The sequence below is a fragment of the Protomyctophum bolini genome, assembly GCF_963924005.1.
Source record: "Protomyctophum bolini genome assembly, chromosome: 7".
Taxonomy (NCBI): domain Eukaryota; kingdom Metazoa; phylum Chordata; class Actinopteri; order Myctophiformes; family Myctophidae; genus Protomyctophum; species Protomyctophum bolini.
The window spans coordinates 30,703,679-30,722,814 of record NC_137868.1 but is presented as its reverse complement, the minus strand read 5'-3'; the positions used below and the strand labels follow the sequence as shown (position 1 = coordinate 30,722,814).

General features: G+C 40.4%; 1 protein-coding gene across 2 annotated transcripts; it reads right to left on the bottom strand.

Annotated features, from left to right (window-relative positions):
• Positions 1–292: 292 nt before the first annotated feature.
• entpd3 (ectonucleoside triphosphate diphosphohydrolase 3) lies at positions 293–17,635 on the bottom strand. 2 transcript variants are annotated; one of them, XM_080767651.1, is made up of 10 exons: positions 17,493–17,635; positions 11,647–11,782; positions 9,730–9,847; positions 9,385–9,544; positions 9,077–9,236; positions 8,498–8,725; positions 6,740–7,003; positions 4,413–4,529; positions 2,834–2,971; positions 293–571 (listed from the first exon to the last, which is right to left on the bottom strand). In XM_080767651.1, the coding sequence occupies exons 2-10, from the start codon at positions 11,755–11,757 to the stop codon at positions 383–385; spliced, it is 1,485 nt and encodes a 494-aa protein (XP_080623777.1). In that variant the 5' UTR covers positions 11,758–11,782; positions 17,493–17,635; the 3' UTR covers positions 293–382. The 2 variants fall into 2 exon arrangements, with proteins under 2 accessions (XP_080623777.1, XP_080623778.1); XM_080767652.1 differs by having other exon boundaries at positions 2,834–2,965.
• Positions 17,636–19,136: the final 1,501 nt, after the last annotated feature.

The window sequence follows — 19,136 nt, the reverse complement described above, 5'->3', positions numbered from 1 at the left end:
GATGGACTTCTACTGAATTCACACCAGCAGCGGACATTCACTGCCACGTTTTGAGAAAGCGGCATAGGTTTAATGCATTGTCTATGGAAAGGTGTGTGTGTGTGTGTGTGTGTGTGTGTGTGTGTGTGTGTGTGTGTGTGTGTGTGTGTGTGTGTGTGTGTGTGTGTGTGTGTGTGTGTGTGTGTGTGTGTGTGTGTGTGTGTGTGTGTGTGTGTGTGTGTGTGTGTGTGTGTGTGTGTGTGCGCGTGCGTGTGCGCGCGCGTGCGTGTGCGTGTGTGACTGAACCCTAACCCTAGACCCAACCCTAAGGAAAGTGGGGAACATAGGGATTGTCTCTCAGTCAAAGTAATCAATTAGTAATTGTCCCTAATGTGTAATGTGGTCAGTAGCAGTAGCGGACAATGCTGATGAAGAGTAAAACGACAGAAATGATGGTTAGCGCTGAAAAGAGGAAGATGAGTCCAGCATAGAGCGGGTTGGACATGGGGAGCAACTCCTTGGCCTCTGATGGGAGCATATTGGAGGCACTCAGCATATAACCCAGACTCCACCCTACACTGGTATTCCTCACCTGCACAGAAAAGAAAATCATGGTTAGTTTAAATTAGTTTGTAATTTATTTTTTGTTCCCTGCAATAGCAGATCTGCAGGCTCTTAAATGGGTCACAATGTGACACATTGTGAGCTGGTAAATCTGCTATTTCGAAGGTTGTGTCATTTTTCGTCTTATAATGACATCCCAAACCAAAATAGATTAGGGACAGCAGTTTTCAAACAGACAGGAGCCTCCATAGATTTGATGTGGTGCACAAAATTGTAATGAAAGCAACGCCTTTCTCAGTTGCGTGTATACTGTAGTAGTGACATATTGAACGTCTTCTACACAGCTTTCTGCTTTTAAGAGAACTGTCAAGTACTAGGCCTTTCATGTTGAAGTTACTAGCCGAAGCCCTGAGGCCAAATATGAACCAGAAAAGCCATCTAGCATCCCTGTAAAGTCTCAATGTTGGCCTCTTTCACAGTACAGTGGCTACCAATTGTGTCATTAACAGACACCCCACAGCCATGACACGAGTGCACAGTAACTCACTTGTTGATGGAGTTCGGAAATCAGGGGTTGCTGCCAGCTATCAAGGGAAACCCTTTTGTTTTGAATGATTGAGTCTCAAAGGTTAACTCGTCTCTGGAAACAGTGGCAGTGGTGAGTCACAGTTTAAAAGAGCTACTATATGATGGTGTGAATCTCACCAACCAGGAATCTCCTTCTGTTGAGGAGTTCCCTTGTGAAGGAAGTTCCATCTCCCCGGGCATAACCGAAGCTTTTCATTCTCCCTTTGACATTTTTATATACCATAGATGGATGATGGAATATGTCAGTCAGCCTCTGGGGCTATACCACCAATGGATGATCTAGGGCTGACTCATGCACATACAGTTAGAGCAAAACAGTTTCCCAAACAGTGGGTCGGGACCCATTTGTATGGGTCCTTTTTTTCCATTTCCTATAATTGCCCTAACAAAAAATAATCTAAGGAATGTCATTAAAAATACAAAAATAAAAAATATTCCATAAAAAAAGTTTAAAAAGTAGTGAGAAAACTGAAAATAGCTACAAATAGGTGATGCGACATGTGAGCTTGTAGATATTTTGACTAGTTTCAGGGATGACAAATTTCTCTTTTGGGTCTTGAGCTAAAAGGTTTGGAAAGTATATGTTTAAATTATTTATCATCATGTTACGCACCAGTAATACTGCTTAGTGCTTAGAGGTTGCTTTAAAGTAAACATATTTGTGAGGTACTGTATAATTCACTTATAATGACCAATTTTACACCACTTGATGAATGATATTACATTATGAAGATGTTAATAGGTGGTGTGCCATACAAACATAGTATATGTACACAATAGGCTATATGTGTCAAACATCTTCATAATATGTACTGTAATATTCACTCAACGGTATATTTGGAACTTTCTTACCTCACAAATACTCTTTACAAATGTTACCAATGTAAACTAATCCATTACTCTCTCTGAAACACAGCAAATACTGTCAAATTTGGCACATACCAGTTAATGGCCAAATATAGGCGATGTAGAAAAGGAAGGCTGTCAATGCCTATTGGGTCAGTTTTGGCACATGCCAAGGTATAACTGGAAGCACTTTGGCACCATCAAGTGGTTTGGAGAATAAACGAGAATAAATAATTGAAAAAGCAGGAAGTGACAGCACATGGCTCTAGGCTGCCAGTGTATGACTTACTGCACAAATCTGAGATTAGTTGTCCTAAAAAATATATACACACCAGCAAACAAATTTGACCCATCAGGGACTAGGACATGGCATCACAATAATAGAGATAGTAGTAACTGTGTCTGTAATAGTGAAATAGTGTATAAGTGCAATAGTGAAAATAGTGAATAGTGTAATTAGTATAACAGTGTAATAACCCTAATAGCCTACTGTGCCAAATTTGGCACCTACATTTATATCTATTGTTTGTGCTAAATTAAAATTGAGTATCTCAACTAGCATCTGATTGATGGCAGAAACACAAATGTTTTTTTTATCATTAGAAATTAATTCAGTCCATAAGGGGATAAACATGTCTCCATTGCTATTTGTCTATTTCTACATGCATAACTGACCCAGGCCTATAAGCTTTATGTACCTTAAATGTATTAATTAGTCCTATTATTCATCAAGAATGCATAATTGAGGTAGAGTTACCAAAAGAACAATATTTAGAAAATGACAGCTTTTTTTTGTTTGCAAGAAAGGGAAGCAATTAGGAAAGCATGGTGTTCTTCCCAGTGGTCCTTCACCTACCTCTTTTTCAAAGTCAATGTTTTTCCAGGTCTCTTCGTTAAACTTGTACCCATCTTTTAGTATGGTCAAAATATAGTGAGATGAGAAACAATAAGTCTGGAGATGTTTTGGAGACACCCAATTCTTTTGTTCCTGCAGCTGAAAGACACAATAACAAACATATGTACACAATATTGATCATTTTATGATCACTACTGTATGTCCATGTACTGTAAAATTTCTGAACTAACTTGGGCAAATATTCATTCATAACCATGACTAGTTCTACCTACAGTACACCAGTAAGACGCGCAAACGCGGGAAGCGAACGCAGCTCGTACATATTTGGGTTTTTTTAAGATTAATTTTGAAGTTATTATTTTTTTAAGTTAAATTATTTTTAAGTTAAGTTTTTAGCCTTAACCATATAAGGACTCCCCAAAGCAGCTATACGTCCAAATATGGAGTGTGTTGCATCAATCACAAACAAATCACTCAGCTCCATGGGCACAAAGGGGGGACACACGGACGGACACACACACACACACACACACACACACACACACACACACACACACACACACACACACACACACACACACACACACACACACACACACACACACAGACAGACAGACAGACAGACAGACATGATCTGCGTTCGCAACTACAGTATCAGTGAGGTCTTGTGGTGTCAATATGGAAGTTTATGTGTAATAGTACAACACACAATGCTCTCCTCTATTTAACTAGGAAGTTGTGAAATCTCTCATAGATTCATTATAGTCTCCTTCCACACTGTTTTGTAATTTTGCAAATTATTCAATGACTGTGTGCATGTAGAAAAATAAACATTAGACAGTAAAGGTTTTCTTCAATTGTTGTCTAGTGAACCAGCGTGAACTGAACTAAAAGTAGTTACTCAGGTCTTTCTTCAAGTTCTGGCAGGCCTAGAATTTCGTCATTTTAGGGGCAAGGTCGTTTGGCCTTTGGCATTCAAATTCATCATCACATATTCTGATTATATAGGGGGAAGATCTTTTTAAAAAAGTGTACAGATTAAGTATAAAAATTATGTTTTTATGTGGCCAAACCCACCAGTTCATTAAGTATACCTGGTTTTCACCTTAGCACCACCCACCTGAACTTAAGCCTCGCCCCCACAGCTATTGTTGTATGATAAAGGTGGGGGTTAGGGGAGGGGTTGATTCGATAAGAATTCATAATCCCAACAAGTCTGGTGTTTAAAAACTGTATGGACAGGAAAGGGACAGAGGAGAAAACAATGAAATCAACTGGGGCAGTGTGTGTAGGGCATTAACCACTTAAAGCCCATATGGGCTCAATAGTGTCTTTTCTGTTTTGTGTTATTGTGGGGAAAGATTTAGCTCAAAATAGCTTATCGACAAGCTCACAATGCGACGCAAGGTGTCCTGTTGTGAGTTTGTTGATCTGCTATTTTCAGTGAAAGCCTTCCCCACAAATCAACCCGGAAGCAGGGGTTTAAGTGGTTAAGTGCCATTGTGGCGTCAGGGCAGATCATGTTTTGGGGGACAGAAGGACAAACTGAGAGGCCACGATGAGAAATAATTAAACTTACCACTGTCCAGTGTGTGTGGCAGAGTTTCTTTGTGCTTGCAATGAAGTGGTCAAGTTCTGAGGTACCAGGTATGCTGCTGAGCAGAGCCCTAGCAACGTAAAAGTATCCAGCGTATGCCTGTAGGGAGAACATTTTTAAATTCTTAATTATTATGGCCAATAATAATCATTTAAAACATACTGCATACTGTCTTTAAAGAAAATATCTCCAGTTTAAGTTGTTAAGTTTTGTTTTGTTGTTCCTCATAATATTTGTATGTACACGGACGTGTATTGTCCATGTCCCTCCCACTCATATTCAAATCTCTGTCTGGAATGGAAATAATGAAAAGGGTATCTTTGAAAGAAAAGAAGAGGTCCCGCTGTCAGACACAAAACAATGTTGCTCTTTATTAGGGTGACGTTTCAGTTGCTTGCCTTAGACCTTCATCAGGACAGACATTGGATATTGTCCTGTCCATATGCTCTATTGCCCTACGCACCTGTCACCAGCCTTTTGAGGTGTGCATCGGCCTTTTGCTATAATAGAGTGGAAATAAGCCACATAATGCATTGGTGCTGTCCAGGGTCCTGATGTGCCTGTGTGTGGCTGTGCATGTGTACACTGTGAGCAAGTGCAGAGTGTGTTTTCACAGAGACAATGAGAGTACAATATTTTAACCATGCGCTGACATTGGTTTTTTTGGGCATGCCATTATCGCACTACAACGTTGTGAGCTTGTAGATTGGCTATTTTTGCTATGTCATGTGTGCGCGCTCGCGCGTGTGAGTGTGTGTCGATGCCAGTGATATCTGGCAGTCTGTCCATAAACTTGCTATTAGTGGCTTGAGAATCGCTGGCGTTTCAAAGAAGGAGACCAGTCAGCTAACAAGATTGTGCTCCATCATTGCACTAATAACAGGTACCCCGATTGAATATGCTTCTTGTATCCTTAGGTGTCCTTTAGATTTAGCTTATTTTATATTTGGTTTATTGTGCTGACGTTAAGGTTTCTGTACCAGGATGTTATTGCCTGGGTGAAATAGGCTCCCTTTCCCCTCTCTCTACTTCTCTCCCTCTCTTGTTTGCTCTCTCTCCCGCTCTCTCCCTCTCACTTTAAATTAATGACAGCAACTATTGATTATTTTCTTAGCGATTATTCGGTCATTGACTTTTTCAATTAATCAAATAACAATTTATATTAAAGAAAACCTATATATCGATCAACCTTATGTTGCACAACGGTGTCATGCAAAAAATAGTGAAAATATAAGCTCACAACACATGGGAGCACATTGGCTTGTAGATCAGCTATTTTATTTTCATATTATTTGATAATTATAGATTTAGAAATTATATGTAATCAATTAAATCGATTAGTTCAATGAAAGATTTTTACAGACTGCTGCGTTTTCTGACCCGAATATCAGATAGAATTTTGGGTGCGCCATTTTTTCTAGTTTTTCCTAAAAACACACAATGCAGTCTGCAAGGACCTAAATCCGAAAAACGCAGCAGTGTGCTCTGTGCTGCACCTCTACATTAGGCCTTACCATAAAGCCCCCTGCAGTGACCGGTTGTTCTACATTAGGCCTTACCATAAAGCCCCCAGTGACCGGTGGTTCTACATTAGGCCTTACCATAAAGCCCCCAGTGACCGGTGGTTCTACATTAGGCCTTACCATAAAGCCCCCAGTGACCGGTGGTTCTACATTAGGCCTTACCATAAAGCCCCCAGTGACCGGTGGTTCTACATTAGGCCTTACCATAAAGCCCCCAGTGACCGGTGGTTCTACATTAGGCCTTACCATAAAGCCCCCAGTGACCGGTGGTTCTACATTAGGCCTTACCATAAAGCCCCCAGTGACCGGTGGTTCTACATTAGGCCTTACCATAAAGCCCCCAGTGACCGGTGGTTCTACATTAGGCCTTACCATAAAGCCCCCAGTGACCGGTGGTTCTACATTAGGCCTTACCATAAAGCCCCCAGTGACCGGTGGTTCTACATTAGGCCTTACCATAAAGCCCCCAGTGATAACCTCTACATTAGGCCTTACCATAAAGCCCCCAGTGACCGGTGGTTCTACATTAGGCCTTACCATAAAGCCCCCAGTGACCGGTGGTTCTACATTAGGCCTTACCATAAAGCCCCCAGTGACCGGTGGTTCTACATTAGGCCTTACCATAAAGCCCCCAGTGATAACCTCTACATTAGGCCTTACCATAAAGCCCCCAGTGACCGGTGGTTCTACATTAGGCCTTACCATAAAGCCCCCAGTGACCGGTGGTTCTACATTAGGCCTTACCATAAAGCCCCCAGTGACCGGTGGTTCTACATTAGGCCTTACCATAAAGCCCCCAGTGACCGGTGGTTGCTGAACTCCATTGAAGGAACAGTTGGCTCCAGAGCAGGCAGTGAAGTCAAATATGGACTGGACTATCTTCCTGCACTTGTCTGAGTCTGGGATTCCAACCATGAAAATGTCCTGGTTCGGGTTGAAGTCCTTTGGTTTGGTTGTGCATTCTGAGTCGTAGATAGATGAGGCCTTGACCGTTATGTTGAATCCTTCGGCGTAACAGGGGTTTTCAACGTAGGAAGGGTCAGAGGAGAGCTGGAGGTGTGAAGACAGGAGAGGAACATGTTTATTATGGATAACTAAAACTAACAACATTACGAAAACTAGAATTGAGCAAAAGCTTTAGTGAAATAACGTTAGTGGGTCGCACACACCAAGACTGCAGTTCAAAAACGTTGTCCTTTAATGTTTGTTTAGGGCAGTTATGATAATTGTGCCAGCCAAGTCCATGGACTTTAATGTTTATGGCAGTAAATTACAATGTAAGACGTTATCTGGCTGATATAAATACAGTGGGCGCCCATCATTTCACCCAAGTGTGATTTTTAAAGAATCCTTCCACCTACAATTAGGCCTACCAGATTAGGCCTACCAGATTTCTACTTTACCTAAAGCTACAATCTGAGACAAACTGTTATTTATATTTTAACCAAGCTGTATGAGGCTATTCAAGTGGAACATTAGAACTTCATGGCATTTATTGGACTCTGTATGCACCCTGTACCCAGTGTGTTCTTCTATTGCCCACATCTGATTTCTGTTCATTGACAAAAACCCTCTGACGTTTTGCAATGACGATGAAAAGGTCTATGCGGTGTCCATCCAGCTATCTTGGCTATTTGCTGTAGGCAAATGATCTTGCAATACAGTAGGTTACATCCTCTCTCAACATGGAAGCCTGTCATTCTTCAAGCACCGCATCTGATGCAACCTTATGGTTGCGTGGTTCTGTAGGTTTACGTTCATTTGCTTCTAGCGAGCACTTGAACCAATCTCTGGAGACCGTCTTTTTAATCATCTGTCATGTTATACAGTATGTTGCTACTGTCTTGGTGTTTGCCTTGGTCAGTTTGGTAACAGTTCATGAATGTGTTTTTCCTCCATATGTCCGTATTTTAATATAACTAATACATCGGCAGGGGTTGGATGTGCTCTCTCAACTCTTCCATTGAGAAATGTAGACCCTGTAGCCAGTGCATGTCAAGAAAGTTTCTAGGAGCAGACGGCACACTGGATTGTACAATAGATGTGCTTTCATCTTTATTGTAATTCAGATGTCATCATGTCGGTGCAATTAAAACAGCATAATGGACATAAAACGTACTGATTTTAGCTTTAAGAGCCATGCAGAAATAATGCATTTTCCCTCAGGCGTCACTGACGGACTAATCAATACTGTTAATGCCATAATGCATCCTAGAAGGGTCTCACTTTGCCTGTTAGCAGTTCAGGGACAGCGATGTTCACAAATTGGCGTTAATGGAGTTTAGTGCGCTCATACACACTCACACACGCACGAACGCATGCTCGCGCATGCACGCACAAACCAAGATGAGGAAAACATCTCCAGCACTAGCCTGGCTAATAAGCCAGACCGAATCAGCCGTTGGCAAAAAGCCAGGCTACTCCAGCACTGCTTCCCAACCTGGGGTTGTGTGTGTGTGTGTGTGTGTGTGTGTGTGTGTGTGTGTGTGTGTTGTGTCGGATGTAAGAAGGGCATCATCAGAACACACTTGCTCCATACTGTACCTTCACTACTTTATCCATAACCTTCTTCTCAGCCTCGTTCTTGCCGTAACAGAGGAAGCTGTGTGTGTAGACGTTGTAGGGGTAGCCATACAAATTAACCAGAAGATAGTCCTCTCCTTGTGCGTCGTCTTGCACGACAAAGGCTATCTGAGTGGACGCTCCACCTAGGTCCATGGAGCCTACTGTCTTTGCTCCGCTGGGATGGATATAGGCATTCCACGTATGCTTCTGCAAATGTTAGGCAAGAGAATCTGTTCATGGTGGTGGTGAAATCAGTTTCTGGGAAAGTGCTTCTTAAATAAAAAAATAGTACTATTATTATTATTACTGTTACAAATACTACACATGGTACATAAGGCTGAAGACCTTTTTTGATATACTGTGTATGGTCTGAAAGAACACTGCACTGAGGTAGACTAGGGGGCCCTAATGAGTAACGGTGTATTGTATTGATTGTCATGATGAAGAAGAAAGAAAGAGTAAGTAAAGTTGTGAACACAAGCAAGGTATGAAGCATTGAAGCTGCCTTGTCTGCGTTTACTTTATTGTCTATGAAAATCCAACTCATCTCTTTCTTACCTCCAAGAAGTTCCCCATGAGGTAGTTGACAGTGATCCACCCGTACAGCCCTTCCTCCTGTCCAGTGATGATTTGGGCACCCATGAAGTTGAAGGGAAGAGATGTGAGGTATGTTCCAAGGCTCGCGATGATCTCATCCGACCTATTCCTATTTTCTTCTCTGGGGCAGACAGAAAAGGTCAGGGTGGACAGCAAAAAAATTAAAAGACAAATAAATAATAGTAATAATAATAAGAAGACAAAAACATTTCCCCTCAGTAATCAATACAGTATTGTGTGAAAAAACAGGAAGTCAGATTCGTTCCTACTCTAGCAGTCTCATGCCGGCAGTAGCCCCGAGGAATAGGGATGTATTTTGGTGTTTCTCGGCAGGGATAGCTTTGGTGACTTCATCCATGCACTTCTGGAAGGCTATCCATGATTTGGCGTCTTTTTCTGGGTCAACTTTCATCTCCGAGATGCCTTCACCTGCAGAAAGAATGCCAACCTGAAATCCAATTATAATAATATATATATATATAGCGTAAATTATTTTGTCAACTCTTTGTTTTGAAAGGAATACTTTAAACGTTGCCTAGTAATGACTTCAGCTGAGCTCAGCATACTTACTCCGGCAACAATGTATGCTCTCATCCCCTTTTATAATAACTCACCCTCAACTCTACAATTCAACTTTTCCTCCACCACTCCTGTGTCATTCTGCTTGTTTCCAGGCCAGTGGTACAGGTAGACGCTGGAACGGGACGACCCGGAGTCAATCACAATGCCATACTGGAGAGATCAAACAGAGTAACAGACAAAGGAAAGGTGAAGTTGGCAGAGACATCAACACACACATCACCGTCCACCTTGTGCCAATGGAAGATGTGGCCTGTCTCACCTTAAGGTAGTGTTTTTTTATGCATGCATGCAATGATGGGAACTTGAAACAGGCCGGATGTTGTGGCTTTAAAATGGGCTCAAGTCAAGCATGAGATCCTCAAAAGTAGAGTATTAGTGGAGTTTTTGCTGTGTGGCAAAATGTAAGGGAAGTGCAATTAACTTCAAGTGAGTATTTTTGAATATTTGAAAATGAGTTGTTTTTGTCAATACTGTGAACAGAGTAAAAGAACCTTAGTATACTGTATACTCTGACACTCTCAAAAAGAACTGATTCAGAAATCACTTCTTTTAAGCTTAATGAATGCACTTCTGAAGAATATTCTCTTTAGGGACCCTTGTCATCAACATCTGACTGAATGTTTTGAGCTTGTAAATCTGCTACTTTGATTGTGGGTTGTAACTTTTTCAGATTTATTAATTTTTTTACTGTACATTGCGGGTTTTCAGCAAGCCCACGCAGTTTCTGCAGGAACTGCTTTCCTAGTTATTGATATTTTTAAGATTTCTGTAAAATTTGCATCGATACGAAAAAGAATAAATACTTTGTGAGATTTACTTTTGAATACGTATTTTTACAAGCATAAAGTATTAACTCAAGTTCAAATTTGACAGAGCAACTTTCACTTGTAGTGGAATAATATATTTGACGGAGTCAGAGTATCTATACTTTGAAGTACTGAGGTTGAGTACTTTGTCCACCACTGCCCGTTACTGTGATTAGTAAGAACCATCAAAGATCTGTCAGGATCTTGTAATTGCTCCTATAGAGCTGCCAAGAAGGTAAGATGAAACATGCAGGGTGGGCTGCTGCAAGGTCGCAGTTCAACCACGCAGGGTACATCAGTGCAAGGCAAGTTGATTGCTGTTTGCAGCAAGGCCTTGACCCCTGTCATGGACAATAGACATCTGGTTAATGCATGGCTTCATATTACCAGACAGGAAGTGTGTGTGTGTGTGTGTGTGTGTGTGTGTGTGTGTGTGTGAGTATACGTGTGTAGGAACACATGTATGCATGAACGCATGTAGGTGTGCATTTGTTTAATTGAATGCATGCGTTTTATGCGTATTAAGCAACATGCGTTGTCTTGTTTCGTGGTGCAGTTTAATAGCTATTATAAACAAATAGCTCATGAAATCATTACAATGACAAATCATCATGCCATCATTTACATGTAATGAAAGGTATAAAGGGCTCAAATCCTGTGTACGTGTGTGTGTGTGTGTGTGTGTGTGTGTGTGTGTGTGTGTGTGTGTGTGTGTGTGTGTGTGTGTGTGTGTGTGTGTGTGTGCATCGCCGCATCGGTGTCAGAGTGTGAATTTGTGTCTGTGCACATGTTCAAACCTGTTTAGAGTTATAGCAAGAAGGATTTGTCGGTTGCGATTTGTAAACACAACATTTTAAAAGTTGGCCTCGATGACAATTAGCACACCTATACAGCACTGCCGAAAGGTTGACACACAGAAACATCCCAAACACAGTGAGAGAAGAAAATACTGACAGATGGAAGAAATATCTGCAGATGCAGACACAGCTAAAGTTGTAGTGCATTGAAGGTGATGATTCAGGTGGATTAGTTGAGTCTCTACACTACAGTATATTCCAAATTGTCTCACTGCATGTGCATGCCTGTAGAATGTGTAGATGAGATTGTGAGTGCAGTGCATGTGTATGATGTGTGTGTGTTCACCTCATACTCGTATGTTTTCCATTTGTCCTGTATGACAGCAATAGTAATGATGGCAGCAATACTGGCCAGAAGCAGAAGTACAACCACTGTTGTTCGACACGTGGACGCCATTTTCTTTTCTTTTGAAAATGACCCGCTGCAGAGACGAGAAAATGGACAAACATCTTAGAAAAATGTATTCAATTACTATGTATCAAATGTATCATGGAAATTCACCACTGCACACATATACACTTATACACACTGATGGTCATTCATATTTACTGACATGTTATATTTATGTAAGTTAGTAGTTAAGTTAGTAGTTAACCTTTAAATAAATATATTTGTATACACTTAACTGTGCCTGTGTCTCCCTTTTGTTTCAATCCTGTAGTGTATTGCTTCTCCAGTGACTACTTTATGTAGCAGACCACTCTGCCTTGTGCTAGGTGCTCTTAGTTTGCAGAAAGTATTCATGACCATGTTTATTAAGGTAATACAGTCTGAAGTTGGGCCCAAATACATGGACCTCTATGGAGATATGGGGGTTTTTTGGGCCCCGACAGCGCCACAACAGGCCATTATATGAACTTTCAGGAAGTCCCGATTTCCTTAGTGGCTTCACAAAATATCTGTCTGACTGCCCCCCTGGTCCTGCAGCTGCATTGTATAACCTTGATTGATGTGTGTCAGTTCTGGCTTTGACCAGTAAAGTAGCCTACTATGAAAACCTGAGCTCCCTTCTCCAGTGTTTTATTTCTTTATTAGTTGTGTTCATAGGCCACATACACAACAAATTGGCGACGAGAATTAAGAACCTGCAGTGCGTTAATTGTTGAAGAACGTTTGCAATGCCAGCTTTGGAATTTGGAGGAAGGAAAATCGAGTGACTTTGAGTGAAGATTAAGTGGACACAGAGAAAAGGGTGTGTGTGCAGATTGCACAGCCTGCTTGGACATAAACAAAACAAACCAAGGACACGTGAGTGATTTACAAAAAAGATGGCGATGATTGTAACTATAATGACAGAATTTGACAGTGGTGCTGAAGACTGGGCAACTTATATTGAAAGAGTGGAGTTATTGTACTGCTAACGACATTGCTGCTGCCAAGACATATGGGCTGCTATGGAGCTTGTTAACCCCTGAAAAGCCAGCTGACAAAACCTTTGCGGAAATTGTATTGACTTTGAAACAGCATTTGAAGATTTTGAACCCCAAACCACTGGTCATAGCTGAAAGATTTAAATGTATCAAACGAAATCCGAGCAAAGGTGAAAGCATTTCTGAATGTTGTGCTGAATTACGCAAATTATCAGAACATTTCCCATTTGGAAATGGCCAGATGCATTGAGGGACAGGCTGGTGTGTGGCATGCACAATCAGATTGTAACACCATGTGTAAGATTAATTAATCAGTATTGTATACTCAACAACTTCTTGTCTGTAGCCTACTACTGGCAGCCAAATCTAGCCTGAATCAGATTAGTGTCACATTAGACTGAAATCAGATTTGTTTAAGTCTAAATGCAGACACGTCACATACATGTAAGTCATATAGAATGATATTTCTTCAGCAGTTTCTGTAAATTCTACAGTTAAGTTGTTTCATTTACTTTAACCACTTGAACCCTATTTTCAGCATATCATAAAAGGAAAACATCTCAAAACGGACAGGTTGTAAGTTTGTAGATATATTTTCATCAAAGAGATTATGTGCATACTGCACAGAAGGCAAAAGGTTAAGCTCAAGGTCAAGTTTATTAGTATGTCCCAAACTGGATACTTAATTTTACAGCAGATAATTAAAAAAAACCCTATAAAAACACCACAATATACAGACATGTACTGTATATTGTCACAAGATTCAGATAATATTAAATATAAAGTGTAACAACAACCATCCTCACCACCCACCCCTGAAACTAAACAGCTACGTCCTCCTGCTCCCCTTGTTGAAGGCATGAATGGAAGTAGGAATGAATGAGAACTTGTACCTATTGTTTTTAGGGGTCTTTAACTATTGGCCATAAGGCAAGAATTGATATTTCCGGTTCTCAAAAAGAACCAAGCATAAACCTCTGGGGATCATTGTCATATATGGTTTAAGTGGTATCTAAATTGAAAGTGCATTCCAGTACTGGTATCTGGATAGATACTAAACTATGTTTAATACACATTATGTACAGTATCCTATTCCCAACATAACTCAATCACAACATAACTTTCTTTAGGGAAAGATAGCTGGTGGGCTTTTTGTCTCCCTGGATGCCAGAGCAGAACCTCTGCCCCACATCTTTCATATGGGCGCCACCCATATATTGCCATATAGCGCCACCAGGAGGCAGATCTTTGCAAAACACATCTTTTGATATTACTTACTCCTATAGATTTTGTCCAAACGATGGCAAATCGATACACATCTCTAGCCATTACACCAAACGGTTTTGTTGGATTTTTCATAGTCCATCCTGATTGGCTAAGATTGGCTTCCAAAGTATGTAGCCAGGACTGATAAATGTTTCTACATTTATTTTAGCTATACCACACAAATGTGACGTGATCAACATCTGGTTTCAATTGCTAACATGACCTAAATGTTGATCTTCAGTGACCTCACTTCCTGCTCAAATCTTTCTGTTTTGAAAGCCCTTAGATCCTAGGTTAGATGCTAGAAGCATGGCGGTGGCTACGTTATTATGCTACAGTAAACGTACCCATCATCTCGAGATCTCAAATGGTGCCTTCAGAAGGTTTTTATAGTCCAATCTTGTCCCACAAATTACTTAATTTGTCCTTGTACTTACTGATATAACTAGAAGACAAGGGTTGCTTTCTATAAAATGTGTCTCTGGCAATAGCCTAGGGCAAAAATGCAATAATTTACTGTCATATACAGTCAATGGTGCAAGAGCACAATTCCTTACACAGTTACATACGGTAATACAGCTGGCAACCTTCACTGACACTCAGTCAGCTCCGTTTTTAACAAGTCATGCCTTTATTGATGTTTTTGTGTGAAGGGGGCCAACCATCTGTGAGACATCATGCTAAAAGCTTTGGTTGCAGGTGATGATGAACATTTGAGGAAAACTGTCTCATAAAGTTTCTCATTAAAATAAAATAAAACAAAACAAAAGAGACAATTAAGGGCATGTGAACCCTGAGTTACAATGATTATGTATTTGTAACTGAAAAAGCTTAAAAAGCAAGCAAGGGGTTTTATACTGGGAACCCTCATTTTCCCCCTCCTTTTCTATACAAACCCTTAACACATTGTATGCTATAGTTCTGCTATTTTTGAGTGGTGCAACCACTCCTACAACCAGCAATGTCTAATGTGGCCATGAGCACGAGTATATATCTTATTAGTACCAGTAGGGGGCGCCAGAAACAGAGATAGTGCTGTGCCTGCTAATAGAGAGAGATAGGAGGGGGGGGGGGGGAATTGAAAAACTCAGTTCACACGGGTGTGATTTTTTTATCAGATGTTTACCTATTATGACCTGCCCAGAATAGGGATGCTTAGGTTCATGTGGTTAATTCCCTAATTGTAGAAAAACAATGTTGTACACCCTCCCAACCTGTTATTTCCAGGTGTATCAATCTGCACATGACATAGTTTATCACATGATGGTGTTTCCTTTAAACTACTGCTGTTCCAGGAGGCACCCCAGCATGATTGCAAGTTTAGTCATGTCATATTATGTAATAGTTTTGTCATTTCTATCTGTGTCTGTACAAATTGTCTGCAGCGTTTGCTGTATGATATGATACATCACTAGAAAATACAGTTTTTTTGACAATGACGACATAAATGGTTGCAACAGAGTATGATTACAACCTTGCACCAGTGTAGAGCAGGTAAATATAGCAATTACATCACTGTTTTTGGTCTCTGCCAAGTCAAAAGTGTTATTATGAGATTCCTAACCAGTTGGTATTCATGAGCAAGAGGCTGATTCAGCTTATAGAATATGTTGTGTGTGATTTAGTTCTGTAAATTGGTGTGGTAACAAGGACCTTTCTGTCTTGCTCGGTCATTCTTCAAATAAGAAAAGTAAACGGCTTCCAAATATTGATCTAGCCATTGTATATGAGTCTATGACACTACGTATGTCACCTCACCTGAACTCACTTAAGAGCAATATACAATACACAATATAAATAAGGCTTTGCTGTTTTTGTAATGACAGATTGTTGCTGTCAAAGCAATGCCAGTGGTAACTTTATTGATGCTAAAGGGTCAAGAGCTATTAGACAGGGATCAATGAGGCGTATGAATTCTCTGTCTGATGTCTTTCACAGATGCAGGCTTGGTCAACTGAACCCGCCACTTATAACAAGGTTATGATGTCGTTTGTAAACATTTCAAAACGCCTCTATATTGTTGGTATAAGATATTGTTCAAAAATCATGTTTAGGTTTGTTTGCCCATTGCTGTTATTATAATTATAATTTATGTATTATTTTTATTTTACTATCCAGGACAATTATTTATTATTATGAAGTTTTCAGGTGGACGGTTCAAGTGTTCTAGGCGGATACTAGACAAACAACACTAGTTTCCAGTCTTGGCTCTTCAGCCATCTGGCCTGGTGGAGACAATAATTATAGGGATGCAATAGCTTAATTAGTGAAAACCAATTAGCCATACAAATAGCTAAATCATGTACAGTATAATATACAGTACAGAGTATATATGGGCAATGCTAATGGTAAGTTATGGTGCATATCTGAATCAGTCTGATTATGAACAGAGCAAAACATAGAAGAAATGTATTTTACCACTAAATTATACTTAATTGTGTTTGCAATTAGCACTGCGATTATAATTATGCTAATCATTTGCTGAGAATGGACAGTGCATCTCTTGATCCGTCCAAACAGATCAATATAGGGTTCAGACTTCAGAGCAAATACCCAAGAAACATGAGTCCTCTAAAAGCATGCAATTAAGCTATTGCATCTTGAGTTTAACTGGTCCTTTAACTAGCCAGCCAGGAGGTACGTAGCTTAATGCTTAACATTAATGCATATAGAATGCATGTTTCTTGCTAGCTCTGGGTTGCTTGAGATGGTAAGGGCGCTTGTGTAGTGTGTCAAGTGCTGTGCATCATTATTTCTGGCACAACACTGGCTTTAAAATAAAATGTTATAAGGAGCTACGTATTTAGGCTCTATCAGTGTATACAAAAAATCAGTGAACTAATCTGACTAATAATGGCTACGCTGTCTAAATAGGCCAGTCAATCTAAGATTTGACCAAAAAGAAATTGCAATAGTAATTGTTCAAGGTTTTATTATCCTTAGGGACATCCAAATATATTAAAAATACTAGAGTATTATATAAAATTTGGATCATGGTAAATTCAGGGGTTGAATTTTGAGTTGAGTTTTGCACGGAAATAAAAAACACTCCTTGGGCTAAATTCGGCCATAGCCACTTGCCCAAATGTGATGTCCTCATCACATTTTGTGATATGAACAGACGGCACTCAAGTACTCAACCAGAAATGCTCTCTGAAGTTACACTGCTTCTGGACCATAAAGTAAAAGACATGATGCATAATATCTATTGCCATGACACAAGCACATATTTGCACAAGCTACAATTGAAAATGACTTATTTTGTTTAATTTGTTAATACATTTAGGAGCAGCCAACTGAGATGGACAAATATGATATTAATTCCACAATATAACACCATTAAAAAAAAAGAAATCACAATACAGGTGAAGGTTGCTCAATTGTTCCAAACTAAACTGACCAAACTGGTATTAACTCATTCATAACCTTAGTATATTTTCCTTTGTATGAAAGAATGAAAGACACGCACTGAGAAAGAGAGGTAATTCCTCTTACCGTAAATAGTTTGGGGGGTAGGTCAGCTGCTAGGTAAGGGTCTATAGGAGGAAGAAGAAGGCAGAGTACTCAATGAAGGGAAGGAGTGAGAGAGTGTGAAGGGGCTGAAGGCTGTATGCTCCTCATTGATCGGCCTGCTAGGCCAAGAGTGGTGTGTTGTACCCTGGCAGAGAGAGAGAGAGAGAGAGAGAGAGGGGAAGGGAGAGAGGAAGGGAGAGTATGAAGGAGGGGCTTCACATACACACCCCATATTTCACCACTCCCTCTACACTTGTTATGTTATCCCTGTAGAGTCTACAGGGAAAGCATAACAAGGCAAAAGTCACTACTGTATTCACAGGACTGTTTTGGAAGGAAACGTTTTCTGCATGAACGAACAAGATGAAGAGAGGTCTTCTGCCATCTACAAGATACCAAACAAAGTTTTTTTTCCTTGTTTGCTGTAAATATTTTCTTCCTCAACACTTACGTGGCTTATAGGCATATAGGCTTTATAGGCACATAGGGCTCCATTTTCGTCACCGCTAAACCACTTGTCCCTAAACTTCTTTGCCTCTTTTTACTATTTTGAAAAACATTTTTGAATAGTTCAACTAGCTAATCTACATTGACACGTTTAGGGATAAGGGGTTTAGCGGGGACGAAAATGGAGTCCATCGTGTGTGTACCTATGGCGTGAACGTGCGTGTGCTACACACACACACCGTGTGTGTGTGTGTGTGTGTGTGTGTGTGTGTGTGTGTGTGTGTGTGTGTGTGTGTGTGTGTGTGTGTGTGTGTGTGTGTGTGTGTGTGTGTGTGTGTGTGTGTGTGTGTGTGTGTGTGTGTGCATGCATGCATGCATGCATGCATTCCCTGTTTAAGCTAGAGATCACACAGCTGTTGCTCTTGTTTAGGCCCTGGGTATTCTCCTGCGAATGAAAGAATGAGAGTGAGAGAGAGAGAAGAAAAGGGGATTGGCCGAGGTGCTGTCAACAGTAAGTAAAAAAGAAAGTCTCAGACAGATGTATGGATCCCTTGATACTGTTTTATCTTGGTTAGCGGGATGAAGGCAGTATGTTATATTTAATCTGTACTGAAATGGCCTCACAAGCAACTAACATTTATTCATGTAGCTCTTATCACAGTTACAGCCTCAAAGGGCTTTACAGGCCAGCATTTAGTAAAGGAATGTACCCTCAATCAGGCAAAGAAACTCAAGAACAAGAACAAACACATAGAGGGAGGGGGGGGGGCCTTAGGAAGGATCACAATAGTGCACCCCTTTCCAAAGTGGACATACATGCAAGAGTTGCCAAGTGGACAAGTTCCAAATGCAAAACAAACACACAAAACTGTTAAATATCCATGCTGCTTACATGCTTGCTGTGACAGAAATAGTAACATTTATTTCACATTAGTAGTACAGTATTGTATATGGGTAATAAAAAAAAATGCAGCCAACCAAACCTTCTTGAAGTTTGAAGTTGAAGTTGACTTTGGGACTTCTTGATTCATGTATTGACTTTTGACCCCACTTCCTAAGCCATGGATGAGGTAGGCCTACATTAGGATGAAGTGACTGATCAAAGCACGAAGGTCAGGCTTCCAGAATACTGCAACACAACAAACACATGGACGGTGTTATATACACCATATTTATGCC